Source organism: Brassica napus, chromosome C7 (assembly GCF_020379485.1).
Source record: "Brassica napus cultivar Da-Ae chromosome C7, Da-Ae, whole genome shotgun sequence".
In the NCBI taxonomy this organism is placed as follows: domain Eukaryota; kingdom Viridiplantae; phylum Streptophyta; class Magnoliopsida; order Brassicales; family Brassicaceae; genus Brassica; species Brassica napus.
Window position 1 is genome coordinate 35,295,611 of NC_063450.1, and position 22,156 is coordinate 35,317,766.

Consider the following 22,156-nt stretch of genomic DNA (forward strand, 5'->3'; position numbering starts at 1 on the left):
AAAGAATGGGGAATTGTCTATATATTATTAATGAATAATAGAGGTTCCTTATATAAGGATTACAAAGTATAGGAAAAAAGAAATTATTCAAAACCTAATACAACATGAAATAGGAAAAGATCTAAAATAGATAAATGGAAAATATCCTAAGTCTAAGGTCGGCCAAGGGATAGGCCGACTCTCTTTCCTCAGCCGCCGACTCTCTCTCCTCCTTTGGCCACGGCTGGGCCTTGTCTTGGTCTTGGTTATGGGTCATCCACATAATGATTTATAACAAAGGTCGATTTGTTTTTGACCGAACCCTATCCTCTTTCACCTTCTCTCCATTGTTTTTTTTTTAAGTTTAGACAAATGTATTTTCTGGGTTTTGGCAAAATTTTCTCACCAAACCATTTTTTTTTTGAGATAATCAGCCCAAATCAATTTATCTTTGTGGTACTATTTAGATAAAGTGTGTCTGTAACAACTCTTTTTTTCAAGCAGCTTACATTGTCAAATTATTTAAACATTTAATAATTCTAAAATATAATGCAATGTTCAACTTAATTATAATATACATAAACAATACTTCTTTTGCATTTTATTTGTCATTCTAGGATTTTTTTACACAAATAAAAACCCCACTAAATTTTATGTTTTACCTCTCATTAATACATGGTTTTATTTAATTATTTTAATTAATAAGTTGAAAAATAGGGATACAATTGGTAAAAACAACATATAAATGTATTGAAAACATAAAACAACACTTAAAATAATGAAATAAATTTTAAACTGTAAAACGACAACTAAAATGAAATGAATGGAATAGTCGTTAAAAATCTATATAATCATATTTATATAATTTATACATTTTAATAACGATCTCATCCCGTGCAAGGCACGGGTCACTACCTAGTTTTTACATAAATGAAAATGTTTGTGACGATGTAACTGTAATAATAATAGACTAGCTTAAGATCCGCGCAATTGAGCAAGATCATGAATGTTACATATATAAAAATATTTTTTTATATATTATTATTTATTTGTATTCATTTGCGTATTATGTAAATAATTAAATTAGAGTAAGTCCATAAATCAAAACAATACATCTTGTTTATTTAGATATTTTTTGGTAAATAAATCAAAACAATCACTTTATTTATTTTATATAGTATATAACTAAATTTCAATGATATGGACATAGATATATAGTATATTTTAATATAAATATTTATTATTGAGAATTCATAATCATATGATAAACACAAAATTTCTAATGTGCGATTTTTTAATGTAAATTTCAAAATTAAAATATTAAGGTTTCAACACTTTTTCAGTACAAATTTAGAAATTATCATATTTAAATATTTTCTATGTTATATAGTTTAATTTTAAAATATATTAATATATAATATGAATGTCTAGTAAATGAGACTTCATATTCATACGATTTATGGTCATTTGTATCTTGTTATTACCAAAAAAAGTGAAATCATTGATCACAAAATTTTAGTTTGAGACATTTAACGTTTTTAGTAATTTATAGTCGTTTTAAAATTTTTAAAAATAACATTTTTTATTATATGGTTAATGTGATTGCTTAATATCTTTTAATAATATAAAATTAAACAAAAAGAGCTAAGATACAAAAATTGTTATCAAATATTTATTATTCATAATCATTAATTGTCATATATACGTTAATCATATTAGATAATTCCGTAGCTTTTATTTAAGGAAAGTGGGAGAATATTCTTTTGTACATTATTTATCAATTGGTAATTTAATAAAAAGTATAATATAAGTTAAAATGGATCAACCTATTTCTTTAAGAATTCTGAATTTCATTCTCACGGTGACACGTGGCTACAAAACAATGTCGTAATATTTCTCAATTAATATATAAGGGATAATAATATACATAAATTAGTTAACCAAAATTTCAAAAAAAAAACACATAATTAGTTTCTGTGTAAATGTATTTATTTGCTTTCAACTTGCTTGGGTTCACGAGATCTTGTACTATGAAACGTTGAAAACGGAGTCATATTCCTAGAGATAACCACTTACACAATGTAAGGTATTTAAATACACCAAGAAGCTAAGACCATGATTAACCCGGGGTTCTTAGAAATATGTAAGTGGTTATCTCTAGGAATATGACTCCGTTTTTAGCGGAAGTTCACTAATTTTAGCGGAAGTTCACTAATTTTTAGCGGGTTTTTTAGAGTTAAGAAACTGTTAAGAACTCCGGGTTAATCATGCTCTAAATTCACTAATTGATTGTAATCCATCATTGTTGCTAATATATATTGATTTCCTTATAAATATGAAGTTTACACATTTTGACAAGAATCTTGAACATGTATTACAAATGAATCACAATAATGAAATAAATAAACTAATGATAACTAAGCTATGTAAAGAATGAGAACAGAGCGCAGTGGTGTAGTGTGGGGGGGCAGGTAAGTGGAAAAGCATTTGAAGTTGATTCCTTATTAAGCATCTCGTGGAGCTATCCAATGTCTCCCATTTACGAAGCTCTTAGCTATAAAAGGATGAGCTGACTCATAGTCCAAAGCTCTGGCCCATGATACGCCTGTCGTGGCTGCTGCTCCTGGCCCATAGCAATTGTACACTCCGAAAAATGCCGTCCTGATTTTTTAAAAAAATCTGGATCAACTCAAAATGATATACACTACTATTAAAATTAATATAGTACCTATGAGTGTAATAAAATAGTACGTACTTGCTTTTATTGGATTTATGGTCCCAGTCGTCCCAGCCACCATGAGCAACAAGAGCATCGAAGTAGGTGTAGGCGTAGACGATGCGTGAGTATTGGCCCATGGCCCGGCCCACGTATAAAGGACCCGTCCCCGTTACCCGACAACCCACGAACGTGAAACCCGTTTTCTCCTCCGGGCATGTCCTCCCGTGCGCCGCTATCGACCCAAACCTTGACGCTATCGAATGCAACTCACAATCCTTCAATAACAGTTAACACCATCAGTTCTTTTATTATGAATCTCTAACACAAAACTAACTATAACTCAATTGGTCAATATCTTTTAGGCTAATAATTTGTTAATGCAAGTCGGAACGAACATATTCACATTTTTTTTGTTTGCTTACTTTATACATGGAGCGGCCATTACCGAAGATAAAGTCGATAGAGCCTTCAATGTAACACTCCTTGAAGTAGTGACGGCCTGCATCGTCGCATAAAGTGTCTTGTGCACCGTAAAATCCGCAGCCGGAAAAGTAAGCTTTGTCGCCAGAGATCCTTAATGCCACCGCCTGCCACCCTTGCATTCCCGGCATTGGTGCCGGCGCAGTATTCTTTACATTTTATGAAAAATGTTATTAGGAAAAAATGCGGCTTATACATATGTTTAAAGTTGTATGTTTTGCATTACAATTAATTAGTACCGTGAAGGTAATGTTTCTAGCCGAGAAATAATTAGCGAAGACTGTGACGGAAGCTGTTTGGTAAGTACGTAACTGTTGACCGTCAGGACCGCGGTCGGAGGCACGGTCGTGCCATTCTATAACCGTCACGTCCCGACCCGCTCCTTTAAACGTTATGTACGGTTTTGTCGCTGGAACCACCACTTTCTCTCTGGAAAATGTACAGATGAAAAGTTAAATATTAACCATTAGCTATAGGTTGCATTGCATGTGTGCATGAAACATAACAATTAAGTTAAGGAATACCAATAAATACCGGTAAAATCCTGGAGCAATCTTGATAACGATACTCATGTTATTGTTCTTTGGTATGGAGTCCACAGCGTCTTGGACGGAGCGAAACTGAGAGTGGCCGTCAAGTGAGACGGTGATGACTTTGTGACCTGAGGGACCCACCCATTTCCGGTGGTGATGGTGTTGATCTTCGGTGGAGTTGGAACAAGCTGCAACAAAGGAGAAACGAAAACATAAGCAATGGAATATGAGAATTAAGAGAGAAACTGAAAAGAGATAAAGGGAATAAGTAAAAGATCTTAGTTGCGCCATGACGAGAAAGAAAATGGTCGGAGTAAGCAAATGACAATGGACGATCTATAGATTTTATACATGCATGTAGTAATTATAAAGTGGTCCTTTGAGTCTTAACGGTCATATTTGTGTGGTGGAAAGAAGCCAACATTGGCAACGAACACAAGAGTCTACAAGTTTTTTGTGTGGGTAAATCTATAAGTTTTTCTTGTCTTCATGTGTATTAGCTTTTACTGTTTAAACCAAGAAATCTGATCCTTATTTATTTTTCAAAGTGGCCTATCTATTATCGTGCAAGGTCGCTATTTGTTTCTGTTTGGAATCAAGTGTTTGGCTTATTATTCGAGGTTTTGAGTTTAGGGTTTGTCTTCACTTCAGATTCCACCAATGATATATAGCTTTATTGTGATGTAAAATATAGATAGGAGCCCATGATTCGTAATATTAACTGCAACTAAAATTTTAATTCATAGTGTCTATAGCTGCCATAGTTCCATATCTATACTATTAAAGCATAATCATTTTTAGGATTATGCCCCTTACTTTTCCAATTATTTACAAAAATCTTCATTACCTTTTTTAATTGTTTTTAATGGTTTTTGGAAATTAAAAACCCAACACATTTGGTTATGTCCAACTAAACAAAACATCCCAATGTAAGGAGCTTGGTTTGTATTGAGAGATACTTTATTTTGTCAGATCGTCTTCGGACACACACAAAACAACAGATTCTCATCGGAATAAACAGATCTATCATCGGATCACACATGCAACAATATCTGAAAAGTAAAAAATAGAAAAAATTTGGTTCATAAAAAAAGGTTTTTAAGCGTGTACGATATAATGATCAACAAAACGGGTGGATTCGTGTTATACCTTTGTAGATCGGTGATGATGGATCATGTTGCATCAGTTCTTACTTTACTATTTCCACAGAGAAACGATATTTTTTAAAGATTATTCAGGAAAGTCAAAAAGACAGTATTCTCTTTTGTCGATTTTAGGATACTTAAACTTGTTTTGGGTTGGATTATAGAAAACAAAAGTTGGTCGTTCATTTGTAAGCCCAACTTACCAGTAACCCTTCATATAATTTTTGATCCTATAGGCTTTAAAACTCAGTTTTTACTTTTTTTTATATTCGTTAACATAAACATGGATAATTTTTGTTCTTATTAAAAATGGTTATTTTTATGAATTAATTTTAAAATGGTTCTTATTTTGTATTAAAAATGTTAATTTTAAAATAAAAAATCTTGATAGTTTTCGGGAAGTTATTATATATTGTAAGAGTTTTAAATATAATTTATTTTCATTATTAAAATCAACTTCAATATAAATAGATTTATAAAAGATAAGAAATATTACTATGTAAGATACGAATGTCTCAATACAAATAAATCACAAGAATATTATATGTTAGATATTTAAATTTAGCCGATTTTGTTCTAAAAATACAAAATTGTGATTTTTAACCGTATTATCCAAAAAAAAGGTACCGAACCAGCACCAAATTAAACTCGAAACTTTATCTAAGTTTTTAATATTTTTATCGCAATCAAACTGAGAGCTAACTAATTAATCCAAAACCAAACCTAAATTCACAAATAATCGAACAGTCCCTATATTTTTTAATTCTAAAAAAAACAAAATCACAACCGACACCAGAAACCAAAAAAAAAAAAATTACAGTCGAATTGAAAATGGAACGCACATGCCTAAACATAAGAGTGAACAAATAGATGGATTAATAAATTTGTCAACAAAAAATATTCCGTGCTTTGAAACTTTATCTAAGTTTTTAATATTTTTATCGCAATCAAACTGAGAGCTAACTAATTAATCCGAAACCAAACCTAAATTCACAAATAATCGAACGGTTCCTATATTTCTTAATTCAAAAAAAAAAAATCACAACCGACACCGAAAACCAAAAAAAATAAAATAAATTACAGTCGAACTGAAAATTGAACGCACGTGCCTAAACATAAAAATGAACAAATAGATGGATTAATAAATTTGTCAACAAAAAATATTCCACGATTTCAAAACGCGGATCAAAATCTAGTATATTAATTATATTGAAAGGCCCATATTCTTGATAATATTATCTAAGTAAACCAATCTTTTTCAGTCGATCAATGTGTAATGAGTATATGATAATAAAACGGTCGTATTGAACATTGATTAGAAGCAAAAAAAAAAATATGAGGGAAAGAAGTGAAGTATGGGCGAAAATAATAATAGTAGGAGTTAAGTGAATTTATTATGGTAGTGCGGACACACTGCTTATAAGCGTCACGTGAAGCCATTTGGTCCCACTACCTTTGAAAAGTACCACTCAATCCATCATCGGCCTATCAAACCTATTGTTTTGCTGAACGTTGGAGATTGTTCCAAACCTTCTTTGTCAATCCGACATGGGACCATTGTCTATTTGATATCCGATCCGGTGCCTGATTAGCTTAAACTTCAGATTACAAAAATGTATTTTTGGATAACTGTCGATTTTACCAAAAAAAACAAACGCTAACTTTCAAAATGTCATTCGAAACAAATAATGTCTACTGAATGTTTCAGTTATCACATATTATTTCACTATCCGGATACTAAAGTTTGAAGATGTGGATATATGCATATAGGTGAGTCTTCGGAACTAATTGAGTAAGAGGGGTTTCGTAAGTTCTGGCACGCTGTCCGCCTTCTCAGTCGTCCTCCGGCGTCACTCGAGACGTCGGCCCCCACCTAAACCATCCCAACCAGGCCCTCCCCTCCTCATGGGAAAAAAAAAAACCCAAAGAAGTCCCCTGCAAAGAAAAAGAAGAAGAAGCTTTGTTCTCCAGCTAGCTCTAAAGCAATAAAAGCTGCAGATCCGGCGTCTCCTTCAAATGTCTCACCGCAAATTATCGTCGATGATCACACCTCGCTCGATTCTGCTACTCGTGCTTCCTCTGTAGACGGATCTGCTTCCCCTGAAGATGGATCTGCTTCCCCAGCAAGCCCGATCTCTGAGTCTAAGTCTTCCGCCTCTGTGAAGGTTGTTAACTCAACTGTGCCAGAGCCGAACAAATCTACTAATGATGTATCTATGAAGGTTGTGGAACCAGCTGTGCCAGATACGAGCAGTCCAACAAATGTCGCTACTGTGAAGGTTGCTCTACCAGCTGTGCCAGAACCGACAATAAACAATGCTGAAACCGAGTCGCCGATACAAGCACACCCGGTCGAGGAAACCGTAAATCAAAGCCCCACCAAACAGACAAACACTTGGTGCGATAAGGCTAAAGGAATGGGAAAGAAACTGCAGAAGAAGGGTACTCCCTACATGATACCGTCTGGTGAAGCTTGCATCAACATTCCCAACTCAGTCATTGAAAAGAACAAGAAGTCTTGGGACTGTTTTGTTTTAGGGCAATTCTATCATGATCCCCCTTCTCAGGGCACCATCTACAAGATTGTGAATGGAATATGGAGCAACAACTACAAAGATATTACAGTCTCGAAAATGGAAGGATTTGTGTTTCTCTTTCGCATTCCAAACGCCTCCACCCAGAAACTATGTCATAAAACAACGCCTATGACAGATAGAGGGTCAGACAATGTTAGTCGATAAATGGGAGTCTGGAGTAATCCCGACGAAACTTGAACTATCCTCTGCTCCTATATGGCTGGAGCTGCGAAACGTTCCATTCCAATTCTTTAACGAGGATGGTCTGGAACGCATAGCAGGTCTAGTTGGAGAACATAAATTTCTTCACCCAAATTCGGCAAACAAGACTGTTCTGGATGTGGCCAAGGTCTTCACCATAATAGACCCGAGGAAACCACTACCCGAAGCTATCAATGTGAGATTCGACTCAGGTGATATTGCGAGAATTCTAGTCTCAAGCCCCTGGATGCCTCCAGTCTGCCAGCTTTGTCATGAGATTGGTCACACATCGAAGAGATGCAAGCGTGCGCCGATATCATGCTCCATCTGCAACTCCACTTCTCACTCATCTGAGAAATGTACTCGGCTAAAGAAATCGGAGGAAAACCGTAAACCTTCAAGAAGGCACAAGTCCAATCCTCCAACACAACAATGGCAGGTGCGACAAGAATCTATGCCAAAAAGCGGTTCAGTCGTCACACCCTCACCTTCAAAAGAGATGCTAATAGGGGATAGCAGTGGACTTACTCCCGCTGAGAAAAGACTGAATGAAAACGAAGATATCAAGTTGAGTGAGAGAACAGACGATGATAAATCATCTGCTTTAGAGCATGACTCTTCTGACATCTACTCAGCGGACTCGGAAGGCTACCACGATGACCACGAAAACTTCATCAGGGTTCAATCCCGAAAGAGTAAAAAGAAAAACCGAGGGGTTATTCCCTCAAAACACTAATATCCATGTATATAGACCTTTTTTGCTGGAATGTACGCGGGTTCAACGTATATAGTCACCGCAGTGGATTTAGAAAATGGTGGAAGAAGAATAAACCACTTTTTGGGGGTATTATTGAAACCCATGTAAAGCAGCCTAAGATTCAGAAGCTCATCAATGGCATCTTACGTGGCTGGAATTCTGCTGAGAATTATAGCTGCTCAGACATCGGAAAAATCTGGGTGGTGTGGCACTCCTCTGTTGTTGTCACAGTGCCACAGAAATCACTTCAATCTATTACTTCAGAGGTTCGGCTTCCGAACCAATCATCTGTCTGCATCATTACCATTGTCCATGCTTCAAATGATGATGAGCAAAGGATGGAGCTATGGCAAGAGCTAGTCAATCTAAGCGTGGATTCTAAAATCATAAACAAACCGTGGATTATTCTGGGAGATTTCAACCAGATCCTTCATCCGGAGGAGCACTCTAGACCACCAACGCTCAACATTGATACCAAAACGAGACTGTTCAGGGAAACTCTACTTGAAGCGGACCTAGCTGATCTGACCTACAAGGGTCCAAAGTTCACTTGGACAAACAAGAGTAAGACCCATCTGGTTGCAAAGAAGCTAGACAGAGTTTTCGTTAATGACGACTGGATCTCCCTAAATCCATATTCCATTCCTATCTTTGGAGAACCAGATTTCTCTGACCACGCTGTCTGCGGTGTGCTATTGAAACATGTGTCGGTTAGAGATAAAAGGCCTTTTCGCTTCTACAATTTTCTGCTACATAACGAGCAGTTTATGGATCATCTTACCGACCTGTGGCACTCTGCGAACGTCTCAGGATCAACGATGTTCACCATTGCAAAGAAACTGAAGTTACTAAAATCGGGCATCAGGACGTTCAGCAGAGAAAACTATTCTAACCTTAAAATGCGTGTGGAAGATGCTCACAACACCTTACTCGCTGCTCAACAGGACCTTCTAACTGCACCATCTGAAGCTAAGGCGATGATGGAAAGGTTGGCAATGGAGAAATGGCTAACACTATCTAAAGTGGAAGAGCGTTTTCTCCTTCAGAGAGCACATATAAACTCAATCCAAGGAGGTGACTGCAACTCAGCATATTTCCACAGGCTGATAGCAACAAGAAGATCATCAAACCACATTCACTATCTGTTAGATGATCACGACAACAGAGTGGAAGGTCAAATGACGGTGCAAAGTCTTGCATTGACTACTTCTCTAACCTGATGGGAGCAGAACAGGAGCCTTCAATGCTATACCCGCAAGACCTCTCTTTGTTGATGCCTTATCGCTGCTCAGAAGCCCAAAAGTTCGGTCTCACCGGTGAGTTTACTAGACAGGAGATCAAGGACGCTTTCTTTGCTCTACCATCAAACAAAACAAGCGGTCCTGACGGTTATTCAGCGGAATTCTTCACTGGGGCTTGGAGCATTGTGGGAGTGGATGCAACAGAAGCTATTTTGGAGTTTTTCAGATCAGGCAGACTACTGAAGCAATGGAACTCAACCTCTTTGATCCTCATCCCCAAAACCTCAAACGCGGACAAGACAAAGGACTTCCGACCAATCTCCTGCGTCAACACCCTTTATAAGGTGATTTCCAGACTGTTAACAAATCGTATCCAAGAGATACTCTTCCACGTCATCTCACCGTCACGGTCTGCTTTCATCAAGGGAAGATTATTGTCTGAAAATGTTCTTCTCGCAACGGGAATTGTTCATGGGTATAACAGAAAGAACATCTCCAGAAGAGGCATGCTCAAAGTGGATTTGAGGAAAGCTTTCGACTCTATCCGGTGGGATTTCATATTATCTACCCTCAGAGCCATACAAATCCCTGAAACTTTCATCAGTTGAATCGCCGAGTGTATTACCACCCCTACATTCTCTGTCTCGGTAAATGGCGTACCTGGAGGGTATTTCAAGAGCTCTAAGGGACTGCGATAGGGCGACCCTCTATCACCATATCCCTTCATACTGGCTATGGAGGTTTTCTCTCGTCTACTGAGCTCCAGGTTCGACGCTGGCTACATCACGTACCATCCAAAGACTGCAGATATTAACATCTCTCACCTAATGTTTGCTGATGACGTGATGATTTTCTTCGACGGAGGCTCGGCCTCTTTACACGCATCACCGAAGCTCTGGACGACTTTGCGGGTTGGTCAGGCCTCCATGTAAACCGCGACAAATCTGAACTTTTTGTTGTTGGTTTGAACACTTTAGAAGCACTGGAAGTTGCAAATTATGAGTTCCCCATTGGTAAGCTCCCTATTCGATATCTTGGTTTACCTCTAATGCATAGGAAGCTTAGGATATCGGAATATGATCCACTATTGCAAACGCTGGCTGCTACTTTCCGGTCCTGGGTTGTCAAAATGTTAAGTTATGCAGGGAGACTCCAACTTCTATCATCGATCATAAATGGAACTGTAAACTTCTGGTTGACAACTTTCATTCTACCAAAAGGCTGTCAGAAGAAGATCAAGTCTCTATGTTCTAGATTCCTTTGGGCTGGAAACATAGACAACAGAGCAAAGTGGCTTGGACAACAGTCTGCTTACCGAAAAAGGAGGGTGGTTTGGGGCTACGTAGATTCTGTGAATGGAACAAGGTACTGTGCCTGAGGTTTATCTGGCTCATGTTCTCCACTACTAACTCACTGTGGGTTCAGTGGCACAAACACCACCATCTCCGAAATGCAAGCTTCTGGGCGCTAGAGAGAAAGGCCACTGATTCGGCATCATGGAACTCGATCCTCACTCTAAGACCTTTAGCAGAGCAGTTCCTCAAGTGCAGAATAAATGATGGGGTTGATTCAAGGTTCTAGTATGATATCTGGACACCATTCGGGCAGCTTATTAAATATCATGGTGAATCAGGTCCGAGAGATAACAGATTACCTCTCTCGGCATCAGTGAAAGACGCAACAAACGATACATGCTGGTCACTTCCTCAACCAAGATCAGACAATGCTCTAGCGCTCCACATTCACTTAACTACCGTGCACCTGCCGCTACAGCAGTCTACTCCAGATTCTTTTCATTGGGTAGTTTAGGCCAAGGACTGCAAAGGCTTCTCTTCTTCAAAGACTTGGGAGGCGGTAAGGCCACGAGCTGAGGAAAAAGTGTGGGCCAAATCAGTGTGGTTCAGTGGAGCAGTTCCAAGACAGACTTTCAACATTTGGCTAGCAAATCTCAACCGACTACCGACGAAAGTAAGGCTTGCTTCTTGGGGTTTGAACATACAAACAACTTGTTGTTTCTGCAGCAATCAAGATGAATCACGAGACCACTTGTTCCTCAACAGTACTTACACCACAGCGCTTTGGAACCGGATCTTCGAACTGCTAGATCCTCGTCGTACGGCTTTCCTAACGTGGGAAGAATTCCTCTCTTGGCTATGAGTCTCAGCAGCATCAGCACCTTCAACCCTGAAGAAGATAGTTACCCAATCCCTTCTCTATAATGTCTCAAGGCAGCGTAATTCTGCAGTTCACCTTAACGGATTCTTGCCTTTGCAGACAACTTTCAACACCATCGACAAGGAAATCCGCAACACCATTAGTGCGAGAAGACATAGGAGGAAGTTCACGACTCTTATGCAACTTTGGATTAGATGACTCGTTCTTCTACTCTAATTTTATGTGCATACCTTGTTTTTTATTTCTTTTTTGCCAAGGTATCACTAATTAGGCTTTTGTAACCCTAAACCTTTCATTCTATGATATTCACATTTTAGCAACAAAAAAAAAATGCATATAGGTAAATGGGAGAAGACAATTCTCTCGAATATTATTTTTAATTTTTTGTCACAAAATAGCACTCAAAAAATAAAATGACCAAAATAGTTTCTTTTTATTTTGAAATTTTTAATTTTTATTTTTTTAAATTTGAAACCATATCCCCAGAGCCCACTCCTTAATTCTAAACTCTAAGTATAGATTAGTTAACTCTTGTGTATAAATGCATTTTGCTCTTTAATAAAACCTATTTTGATCATTTTCTTATCTGAAATCTATTTTTGTGAAAATAAAGTAAAAATGACTATTTAAGAGATTTTTTCAACTGGATATCTGCAATTTAACTTTAATTATGTATGTTTAAATTATTGATAATTATAAAATACCAAAACTCTACAAAATAATTTAAATAAGATATATAAAAATGAAATTGCTGACATTAAGGGATATTTAAATAGTGTACATCTAATTAATTAGGTAAGAGTGATTATACTCGACAACATGAATTACGGAAATTTTCTTTTCAGAAAAGTTGGATATCCGCTTTACAATTTAGTAATTTACCCATAGCTTTTCGTTCACTACGTTACTTTTTCCGATGGAAATTTCCCCGACTTTAGAGATGTAGTTCGGAATCTTTCCTGGTGGTTCATGGGACCCAAGCTTATTTTCACATTCTTCTTATGTTGTAAGAGGTGATTTGTAGTAGGCAAATTTCCAAAATAACACTTCTCTAAATTTTTTATGTCACAAAAATAACCATCAAAAACTAAAATAACCAAAATAGCATTTTATGTTTTGAAAAATTTAATTTTATTTTATTTTTCAAAATTTGAAATCTTATCCCAACACGCACTCCCCATCCCTTATCTCTAAACCCTAAACCCTAAACCCTACCTCTTAACTCCAAACCTTAAACACCACCCCTAAATTCTAAACCCTAAACCCTAAACTCTAAACCCTAAACCCTAAACCCTAAACCCTAAATCCTAAATCATAAACTCACCCCTTAACTCTAAACCCTAATGTCTAAATTAATTTACTATTGGGGGTATAAGTGTATATTTATCTCTTTTGATAAAACATTAAGTGCTATTTTGATCATTTTTATTTTTAAAAGTTATATTTGTGACAAAAAAAAATTTAGTGATGTCCTAGTCATTTTCTCTTTGTATTAACTGAAATAATATAGCAAATGTATAATTCAATTATTTCTTTGATTTTATTGTTATATATAAATGAAGTTAGAGAATATATTTTACCAAAAAAAAAAGTTAAGAGAATATATATATACTTTGTAATCAATCACACATACTATGTCATAATGGAATTATAAATTCAGTAAGCCCATGGGCTATGGTAGGCCCATTTTATCTCTAAAATAAAAAAAAAACAAACGTCACAATGGGAATGCATTGGCCGTTATTCTCTCAGCCGAACTTTTCCCGCGCCGAGAGAAACCTATTATTCGATTTTCACCACTTTTCTTTTCCTTGCTCTCTGCTTCACTTCTCCTTCTTCATTAGTTTTGAACTCTGAAAACAGAGTCCATGATCGTTGTCACAGATGCAAGAAACAGAGGTGAGTGCCAGAGACATACACATATCTGATGGTTCCGAAGAAGAAGATTCAATGCAACCTGATCTCTTTCACGAACAGCACATCTCAAACAATGAACAAATGGTTGAAGCGTTTCGTAACTTGCTTCTCCTCCACGGCCAGTTACCTGCAAAGCACGGAGATCGCAATACACTTCTCAGGTATAACGTCGTCAATCCATCATCATCCAACCAAAACTTTCATGGTTGATTGAAACTGTTTACGATCTGATGATATCAGGTTTCTAAAAATGAGGGATTTTGATTTGGGGAAAGCCAAAGATGCGTTTTTGAACTATATGAAGTGGCGGGTTGATTCTAAAGTGGATATGATCTCTAAGGTAATTGAAAAGATTGGAACTTTGTCTAGTTTTTCGTTGATTTAAGATCAGCTCACTCACAACGTGCTCGACGAAATGTCTGACAGGAGTTTAAGTACGAGGAGTACGGTGAGGTGAAGAGGCATTACCCTCATGGGTTTCATAAGGTAGACAAAAGTGGTAGGCCAATCTACATCGAGAGACTAGGGATGGTTGACTTGAACGCGTTTTTGAAAGCAACCACCATTGAGAGATATGTTAAGTATCATATCAAGGAGCAAGAGAAAACGCTGAGCTTGAGGTATCCGGCGTGTTCGATTGCTTCAGAGAAACATGTTTCTTCTACCACAACGATCTTGGATGTCTCTGGATTGGTAAGTGGTTGATTCTTTTCCTCTTTTATGCTATATTTTGTCTGTGGCTAATTTGTTTGTTTCTTGGAAAGGGAATGTCAAACTTTTCGAAATCTGCAAGATCTCTCTTCATGGAGATTCAGAAGATAGACAGCAACTATTACCCTGAGGTAGGTTTAGGTAGGTGGATTTCATTAGCAGCTTCATGAACAATGCTTGTAATTCTGATTTGGGTTTGGGGGTCTAGACGTTGCATCGCCTCTTCGTTGTGAATGCCAATTCTGGATTTCGGATGCTGTGGCTTGCACTCAAGACCTTTCTTGATGCTCGGACATTAGCCAAAGTTCAGGTAAGAATATGCCCTTTGGTGCTTTCTTGTTTTAGACACAAAGATAATACATGTTTTTTTTTTACAGGTGCTAGGACCCAACTACCTTGGAGAGCTACTTGAAGCAATAGATCCAAGGTCTAGCCAATTTCGTTTATTAGTTTCTCTATTAGAACCAGTGAGAAAGAATAGATATGCTTTGTATATGAGAATTGCTTTGGAATCTCAGCATTGTTTGTGTTTGATGTCATAAAACAGCAACTTACCAACATTTCTTGGAGGAAACTGCACCTGTTCAGATCGTGGAGGGTGTCTTTTCAGTGATGAAGGACCCTGGAATGATCCAAACATCGAGGCAAAGATCCAGGTTTATGCTAGAACCATTTGAATATCCATCAAATAGACAGTTATTTTCACTATAAAGGGGATTAGTTTCCATATTTTTAGGAGACTTTCACAATGGGAGATGCTGATTCTGAGGAACATACTATGGATAAAGTCTCAGAAAATGCTTCAACCAATCAAAAAGTATAAAAGGATTATGTGTATATATAAAAATCGAATTCTTTAATACAATATCAAAGCTGAAAAGGATAATATAAAATGCAGGAGAATTCAGGCAAGAACATGATTACTTTGAAGAAGTATGCTTCCCTGAGAGATGCTGTTAAGGAAGCACAGAAGGTTAGATATTTAGTTGCATGGTTCTAGCAACATTTTTTTTCTGATAGGTGTGGTTGGTTCTTGCAGAGAATTGAAATGTTAGAGATGTCACTTCATGAAACAAAAAGGGTAAGAAAAAGATATGAGAAGCATTAGAGTTTCAGCTATAATTTCACTTGTACATGCTTAAGGTTTTATTAATAATCTTTCCTCTTTTCAGGCCATGAATGGACTTTCCGAGATCATTGAGACCATTAAACCAAATCAAACCGAAACAACCAATAGCCAAATGCAAACCGGTTTAGATCGTAAGCCAATAGTTAGGAAAATGTCCGGTTTGAGCTGAAGGAAATATCACATCACTGATGATGTCGTTTGTGTGTTACTAGGACGATAAATGCAATCATGTGTGGAGCCAATCTGTCACACATGCAACTGCACGTGTGATTGATTACTGAACTTCAGTTTGATCCTCTTCCCGATGTCAAATGCTTCATTGGCAGAACAATAAATATTTTATTTACATTCAAGCCACTTTATAGTAAAAAAAGGATTGTGATGATTATGGATTAGCAATAGCATCAAAGATTCTATAACTATATGTTACTCCAATCATAAGTGACCATCATCATCATTAACAACAACAAAAGGTGGTAAACTTAATAGAGAGCAGTTTAAAGTTTCATGAAGCTTCTGCAATGGAACATTTACAGATTACTACACCTAAACACAGAGAGCACATCATTTTTCAACATTCATTCATGGCAGCATGGACAAGAGAAACAATCAAACAAATAATAGTTTGTCTAATCACGTAGAACAACAACCACCTTTCTTGGACTCTCCCTGTTCCTCAGATGGAATCACAACTTTCTTGCCATTGCTGAGTGAGGCAGGATCTTGCTTGTTCAACTCCTGTGAGCTCATCACTTTCCTGCTCAATATGTTGTATATCTCCTTCACAACCGTCTCGAACGCAGCTGCAACATTTGACGAGTCCAGAGCCGATGTCTCCATAAAGAAAAGCCCCTGCGCTTCCGCTAACGCTTTCCCTTCCGATGTTGGCACTTCCCTTATGCCCTTCAGATCAGACTTGTTCCCCACCAAGATAGTCACAACGTTCATGTCAGAGTGTGCTGCAACATTTGATTAAGAGATTGTTTAGTGTAAGATAAGAGAGATGAGTATTTGTGCGTGATGTGTTACTTACTGTGAAGCTCGTTGAGCCATCTACCGATGCTCTGGAAAGTCTGCTGCCTGCTGATGTCGTAAACAAGAAGAGCTCCAACAGCACCTCTGTAATAGGCAGATGTGACTGCTCTGAAACGTTCTTGACCTGCAGTGTCCCATATCTGTGCTTTGATCTCCTTCCCGTTGATATCCATCTTCTGCGTCTGAAACTCCACTCCAATCGTCGACTTTGAGTTGGGATAGAACTCATCCCTAGCAAACCTTGCGAGCAAGTTTGATTTCCCGACTGCAGAATCACCAATGAGAACAATCTTGAAGAGGTAGTCTTCACTCTTGTCGTCCTCAGAATGAAAAGCCATCTATCTCCTTGTTATTGCTATATAATACTCCCTTCTACAGAAGCATGTTTTTTACCACTGGCTTTTACTAACAAAGTGAGAAGAGAGAAAGACAAAGAATAAGTAGAGAGTTGGGAAAGGAAACTTCAGAAACAGATCTTTTTTTTTTTTTTTGTTCACTCTTCAGAAACAGATCTAAGAGTTAACAAATAGAAGATGCAAGAGAATCATTTAATATCACCTGTCTAGTGAGGTAGCTTCCTAGAAGGTTCTGTGGAGCAAAGTTGACTAGTTTTCAGCTCTTCAACCGTCTACGAAAATCTACCACAAGCAAAAGATATCAGAACATAAACGCATCATTGATCTAAAGTATGAAATGAAACCAATACAAGTTACCTCTTCTTAATAGCTGGATTCGATCCTTTACCACCACCTAAAGGATACTGCTATACAAGAACACTTGGGTGTGTACACCTATATAACAAGAAGTAAAGGCAACTTTAGATTACCCTGAGAATCTAGGTTAAAGTCGGTGGTGGGTAGTAAGTATTCTCACATAGCATCAAAGCCTCCAATAAGAAAGCAGAAGCAATATTCTCTCTTATCAAAAAAAGAAAGAAAAACAGAATTAAGACAGAAGAGACAAGCGCGGGCCCTAAGAAACCAACCAACAACTACTCATGAGTGGATCACACAAAGTGCAGCTACCTAAACACTGATGGAAATCCTCAAGTCTTGTCATTAAGGTTCACACAAAAGATAAATCAGTAAATGATTGTTGCAGGGATATTGAATCTTCAAATACGTAATATGATACAATTGAGGGTAGGCCACGTTTTTTTTCTGTAAAGATGAGATCTTTGTCACACACACAGAAGAATTATATAAAAAAAAAAATATCGAAATTTCACCTAAGAAACTAAACCCAAGTGAGAACCAATCTCACTGGAGAAGGAGTGAAAGAGAGGTTTTTTGAGATTTTTTTCAGACAAACAAAAACAGAGCGTGTAATGGAAGATCAGAGTAGAAATAAATTTTTCAATAGTTACAGGAGAGATCACATGACATTGCCGTCAAATGTAAGACCAAACACACACTATAGAACGCTGATCATCGTATATTTATCATTTTCGAAGACCAATTTTACATAATTAAACAAAATCAAAACATAAACAGAGATAATAATCACAAGGGGTTCCTCGGGAAATTGAGGGGGAATGGTTGAGGAAATTTTTTTTTACCTTTGTTGAAACAATGACGATATATAATGGGATCCCTAAAAAGGAATGGATCAGGGAAGAAAGCGAAGGGATTCAACGCTTCTGCTGGGAATCAAAGAGACTTGTTTTAATGAAATGAAGTAACTCTGGCAGAGAAAGAGTTACTAACCGGAAATTTTCCATTCCGGTACGGGATTTATTATAATGGGCTGAGAAATAACAATTTGGGCCTTAAACCGGAGCTATTTAACCTCTTTTATTGCAGGCCCTACGTGTCTTTCTTGCATCCTTTTATTCACAATCTTAAAAGTGTGTTACAACTAGCTAAAAGGTTATTGATTGGTAGAATTTGATTTGTTCATTTTTATAAATATTTAGCTCCTTATGAATCCATATTTATTATTTGTAAAAAAAAATTTTCCACTTGGTAGAATTTAATTTCATTTGTATCACTTGTTATTCAAACAAATATATTTGCTTATAGTGTCATATATTTAAACTCTTTGAAGCCTGTGTAAATATAGTCTTAACTCAAATGGAGCCCAACAACACCTATAAGCTTTAATGGAGGAGACATGTAACCGGTAGTGATTGGGGGAGTGTTGACCAGTTAGACGCAGCCGTACTAGAAGCCTTTTGCTTGGTATGCAGTCATAGAGAGAGGGAAAGAAGAGGAATCTGCCAAGACATCTCAGCTTTGAACGGTGGTCTGTCTCAATACGCATAGACATTGTTCGTGCAAAGATTAGAGAGTGAATTAACCGGCTGTTTAGCAGCTTTCTGTTGGTTAGTTTTGGTTTTGCTTTTGGGGTGCCTACATACATTTGATGTTTTATTATTTGTTGAAGTTAAACGGCTCTAGAAGCCTTGCTTCTTGCTCCTCGCTTACACCTTCACCACGTGGTACATGTGAACTTATACGCGCTTAACAAAACCATTTTATTGCATCAACAGTGAAATGTGTACAAGTGATTACATAATCAAATAAATATCTCGTCTGTGTATTTGTGTAAGAGAAAGTGAGAGAGATTTGTTACCTAATAAAAGAAACAACAACAAACTTTGATGCTCCAAAAATGTCTTTTGAGTGTTTAAAAAGGGAAAGAAGGATGATTTCTGTTGGTTTGGTTTGGTTCAAGCAAGATCTTGCGGCTCAAGAGCTGCAATTTCTCTCAAGACCTGACTTTTGTCTGCTTCAAACCTCTCGTCCTCTGCCACCAAAATGGAACGAAACAAAGCATTTTACAAGGATGAAAAGAATCAAATACAAAGCGTGTTGTCACTTAAAAGGACTTTCATACCTTTGTCTGGTTTTAAATCAGCCAACAATCTCAGAAGCTTGCTTCTGTTTGCCACCAGAATGTTGACTATATCTGCAGGCTTCTTTTGGTTCGCCACAAACAGCTGCGCAACAGTGGTGATAATCTCATTACAATCACGTTGGAACCACATTTAAACAAGCAGGACAATCATCATCGCAAATGATGATTACGTTCCTCAAGATATATAAAAAGTATAACCTTGAAAACATGGAATGCTTCTATCTGGATGCTCTTGCTTGACTCCTGTAATTCAAAAGGGATTGAGTTTATTTCCCAAACTATTATCATCAAGAACAAAAGATTTGAGGAAGGTGGCGACATACTCTCAGAAGATTCATGAGAATCCTCAAGTTATCCCTTGAGCTCACATATTTCGTCATCACAGCTGAATTTGATCGATCCAGTAATATATCACCCAACAACTGTTTACACGATACCGCACATGAGCTTGATGACACACTAACGCTGTTTTAATGTTTAGACTCTCTTATAATTTGTACCCTACCTTGATAGCTTGCCGTCTGGTTATATAATTACTTGATTCAAGAAGCTTTGAGTTGTAGTCTGCGAAAAACTGCAAACCAAAAAAGTTTGAGAATTATATAATAGTCTAAAGTATGAGTCACTCATAATGTTCTGCCTTAACGCACAGATCATAACATTGTAAAAAGAAACTTACCCAGTCTTCATTGTTGGTGAGAAACTCGGCAACAGTAGACTTATGCCTAGTTAACAGTTCCTGTAAAAAACATATTATATAGTGTTGGAGTTATCATTGCATGTTTGACACTTGATAGTGAGAAAATGCAAGTTTTGTAGCAATTTAAAACAACCTTGAAAGTTGCAGCTGCATCAGCAGCAATGTCGAAATTAGGAAGCTGTATGTAATCGAAGAACTTCTTCACATGCTCCGACTCCAAAACATATCTGAATCCAAGGAAATCATGTAAGTAAACCCATTGCCATTAACATCTCTGAGACGATAATTACTTCACAGGTTGTAAACTGATGAAAAATGGAGTTATTTGCTTACTTGGCAACAATCTGATGGCGGATGCACTCCCTAAACATAGCACCATAATGCAAAGCCAGGTCCGTGTTCTCAAAGCTGACCAAAAAAAAAGACATCAAAAGCTATAAATAAAAAATCTACCAACAGGTAGCTTAATGCACAACTTCAATGATAACAAGCCTCACCCCTCAATCAAAACATCCATGAGATCAAGATTGGCTTCGAGATAATCAGAAGCAATCAACTTAGAATTGACTTGCTGCCTCTGTAGATTAGCAACAACTTGTGTAGCATCTTTCCTAGTCTGATAAACAACAAAAGGACAATACTTTCTCAATCTAATCATCAAAAATGATGTCTTTATGGGAAAAAACTCAAATTGTTAACCTCGAGGTTGAGTTTAGGGAGACAAGTAATCAAGAGACGAAGAGTGTCCCCTCTAAAGAACTCTTGAGTCAATTGAGCACAAGCTTCAGCCACAGGCTCAGCCTCGCTGTTCCCATAGAGAATCGACTTCATATCACGAATGTTCCTGCTCAGCTCCGCCATCTACCAAAAGCAAAATGACAAAATCCAATTGAAGCAATTGCACACACAAACGATATAGAAGAGCAAACGGCATTATCCACCTTCTCGTCGCGTTTGGAATCAGGCAGAGAGATGGAACCATGGGCGTAGAGAAAGAGATCGCGCGTCTGTCGGACGAGGTCAGACGGAGTCCGAGGCTTGGACTTGAAAAGCCCCTTCATCTTCGCACCCCCGAGATCGGATTGATCCGAAGGTTCTCCGGTGGCTGAAGAAGAGGTTAGGCTTCCGCTTAGGTGCTGGGACGAGAGCCTCCGCGAAGGCGCGGAGTGGTCTCGTCCAGCACCTCCTCTCGTTGACACGCACGACCCTATCTTTACTTTACCCTCCTCTCTTCCCCTTCCCTCTAATTCAAAATTACAATTAACAAAGTAAAAGAAAAAAACTGTTTTGAAAATTGGAGGTCTCTCTTTTATATCTCTGATTTGAAACGTTTCCCTATATCTCCTCCTGTCTCACCATCTTCCTCTCACCCTCCATTTTTTTTAGCGTTGCAGGAATAAGATAGAGAGAGAGAGAGAGAGACAGCTATTTTCTCTCCTATCTATCTCATGCCTCCTTAAGTAAAAAACAAATATTAATTGTGATTCTACTAGTGAAAATGTCCAATTAACGACATTTAACTATTTTTAAGCTATGATATGTCAACAGAAAAAAAAAACTATTTTTAAACTATGTTCGTTTGTATGTAAGCTGCAGGCAGCGATGATTATTTAATCATAAGTTGTATAAATATAAATTGTTAAAAAAATGCAACGATAGTATAAAACTTGATCGTAAAACTGTTATAGCAAATGAACATTAAAGTGCGGTTTGGGACCAGTCACAGATGGCAGCGACGTGCAAATGATCAAGGTTTATAAAAGTTGTTAATTGCTTCCAAAACGTACAATTGAAGACGGAAATGGAGTCGCTACTTGCGAATTAATTCTCAAATTATACACCAAAAATTATACTAGTAATGAGGAAAAAAATGTGAAACTGGTAGTTGAATAAATGCTGGTCACATGTGATGAGCTACTAGTATATGGTGGACCAAAGAGAAAGGACATGTTCGCTATACACCGTCAACAACTTGCCCTCACATAGTCACATGTGGTTA

At 37.3% G+C, this 22,156-nt stretch overlaps 5 protein-coding genes across 8 annotated transcripts; 2 read left to right on the forward strand and 3 right to left on the reverse strand.

The window, feature by feature from the left end:
• Positions 1-2,318: 2,318 nt before the first annotated feature.
• Positions 2,319-4,062, reverse strand: LOC106407562 (probable pectinesterase 68). Of its 2 annotated transcripts, none has more exons than XM_013848440.3 (5): positions 3,713-4,055; positions 3,418-3,607; positions 3,121-3,327; positions 2,735-2,973; positions 2,319-2,640 (listed from the first exon to the last, which is right to left on the reverse strand). In XM_013848440.3, exons 1-5 carry the CDS (start codon positions 4,000-4,002, stop codon positions 2,484-2,486), a joined length of 1,083 nt encoding a protein of 360 aa, XP_013703894.2. In that variant the 5' UTR covers positions 4,003-4,055; the 3' UTR covers positions 2,319-2,483. The 2 variants fall into 2 exon arrangements, with proteins under 2 accessions (XP_013703894.2, XP_013703895.2); XM_013848441.3 differs by having other exon boundaries at positions 2,425-2,658; positions 3,713-4,062.
• Positions 4,063-6,616: 2,554 nt separating this feature from the next.
• On the forward strand, positions 6,617-9,610 carry LOC125590578. Its single transcript, XM_048764190.1, has 4 exons — positions 6,617-6,626; positions 6,855-7,480; positions 7,569-8,312; positions 8,504-9,610. Exons 1-4 carry the CDS (start codon positions 6,617-6,619, stop codon positions 9,608-9,610), a joined length of 2,487 nt encoding a protein of 828 aa, XP_048620147.1.
• Positions 9,611-13,472: 3,862 nt separating this feature from the next.
• Positions 13,473-15,958, forward strand: LOC106406959 (phosphatidylinositol/phosphatidylcholine transfer protein SFH11-like). 2 transcript variants are annotated; one of them, XM_022707142.2, is made up of 12 exons: positions 13,473-13,884; positions 13,964-14,063; positions 14,150-14,416; positions 14,488-14,565; positions 14,643-14,744; positions 14,812-14,861; positions 14,982-15,090; positions 15,171-15,251; positions 15,333-15,407; positions 15,474-15,515; positions 15,607-15,694; positions 15,776-15,958. In XM_022707142.2, the coding sequence occupies exons 1-12, from the start codon at positions 13,691-13,693 to the stop codon at positions 15,781-15,783; spliced, it is 1,194 nt and encodes a 397-aa protein (XP_022562863.2). In that variant the 5' UTR covers positions 13,473-13,690; the 3' UTR covers positions 15,784-15,958. The 2 variants fall into 2 exon arrangements, with proteins under 2 accessions (XP_022562863.2, XP_022562862.2); XM_022707141.2 differs by having other exon boundaries at positions 13,477-13,884; positions 15,607-15,958.
• Positions 15,959-15,962: 4 nt separating this feature from the next.
• Positions 15,963-18,309, reverse strand: LOC106406961 (ras-related protein RABA5a). 2 transcript variants are annotated; one of them, XM_013847719.3, is made up of 6 exons: positions 18,157-18,247; positions 17,472-17,515; positions 17,312-17,389; positions 17,157-17,236; positions 16,597-17,003; positions 15,963-16,522 (listed from the first exon to the last, which is right to left on the reverse strand). In XM_013847719.3, exons 5-6 carry the CDS (start codon positions 16,934-16,936, stop codon positions 16,197-16,199), a joined length of 666 nt encoding a protein of 221 aa, XP_013703173.1. In that variant the 5' UTR covers positions 16,937-17,003; positions 17,157-17,236; positions 17,312-17,389; positions 17,472-17,515; positions 18,157-18,247; the 3' UTR covers positions 15,963-16,196. The 2 variants fall into 2 exon arrangements, with proteins under 2 accessions (XP_013703173.1, XP_013703172.1); XM_013847718.3 differs by lacking the exon at positions 17,472-17,515 and having other exon boundaries at positions 18,157-18,309.
• Positions 18,310-19,056: 747 nt separating this feature from the next.
• LOC106411341 (putative MO25-like protein At5g47540) lies at positions 19,057-21,599 on the reverse strand. Its single transcript, XM_013852092.3, has 11 exons — positions 21,099-21,599; positions 20,857-21,018; positions 20,655-20,773; positions 20,491-20,565; positions 20,291-20,384; positions 20,137-20,196; positions 19,963-20,031; positions 19,781-19,879; positions 19,656-19,700; positions 19,437-19,539; positions 19,057-19,346 (listed from the first exon to the last, which is right to left on the reverse strand). The coding sequence occupies exons 1-11, from the start codon at positions 21,216-21,218 to the stop codon at positions 19,270-19,272; spliced, it is 1,023 nt and encodes a 340-aa protein (XP_013707546.2). The 5' UTR covers positions 21,219-21,599; the 3' UTR covers positions 19,057-19,269.
• Between the last annotated feature and the right edge of the window lie 557 nt (positions 21,600-22,156).

Bases quoted from the DNA above. Each gene is read 5' to 3' on its own strand.
- LOC106406959 (XM_022707141.2), top strand. From the start codon at position 13,691: ATGCAAGAAACAGAGGTGAGTGCCAGAGACATACACATATCTGATGGT. The intron at 15,252-15,332 runs GTATAAAAGGAT...TATAAAATGCAG, and splicing joins ATGCTTCAACCAATCAAAAA to GAGAATTCAGGCAAGAACAT. The intron at 15,516-15,606 runs GTAAGAAAAAGA...TCCTCTTTTCAG, and splicing joins CACTTCATGAAACAAAAAGG to GCCATGAATGGACTTTCCGA.
- LOC106406961 (XM_013847718.3), bottom strand. From the start codon at position 16,936: ATGGCTTTTCATTCTGAGGACGACAAGAGTGAAGACTACCTCTTCAAG. The intron at 16,523-16,596 runs GTAAGTAACACA...CAAATGTTGCAG, and splicing joins ATGGCTCAACGAGCTTCACA to CACACTCTGACATGAACGTT.
- LOC125590578 (XM_048764190.1), top strand. The intron at 7,481-7,568 runs GTCTCGAAAATG...CGCCTATGACAG, and splicing joins ACAACTACAAAGATATTACA to ATAGAGGGTCAGACAATGTT. The intron at 8,313-8,503 runs GTTCAATCCCGA...CATGTAAAGCAG, and splicing joins ACCACGAAAACTTCATCAGG to CCTAAGATTCAGAAGCTCAT.
- LOC106407562 (XM_013848440.3), bottom strand. From the start codon at position 4,002: ATGGCGCAACTAAGATCTTTTACTTATTCCCTTTATCTCTTTTCAGTT. The intron at 3,328-3,417 runs GTACTAATTAAT...TAAAATGTAAAG, and splicing joins CTAGAAACATTACCTTCACG to AATACTGCGCCGGCACCAAT. The intron at 2,974-3,120 runs GTAAGCAAACAA...CTGTTATTGAAG, and splicing joins ATGGCCGCTCCATGTATAAA to GATTGTGAGTTGCATTCGAT.
- LOC106411341 (XM_013852092.3), bottom strand. From the start codon at position 21,218: ATGAAGGGGCTTTTCAAGTCCAAGCCTCGGACTCCGTCTGACCTCGTC. The intron at 19,701-19,780 runs GTATGTCGCCAC...TTTGAATTACAG, and splicing joins TTCTCATGAATCTTCTGAGA to GAGTCAAGCAAGAGCATCCA. The intron at 19,347-19,436 runs GTATGAAAGTCC...TTTTGGTGGCAG, and splicing joins TGATTTAAAACCAGACAAAG to AGGACGAGAGGTTTGAAGCA.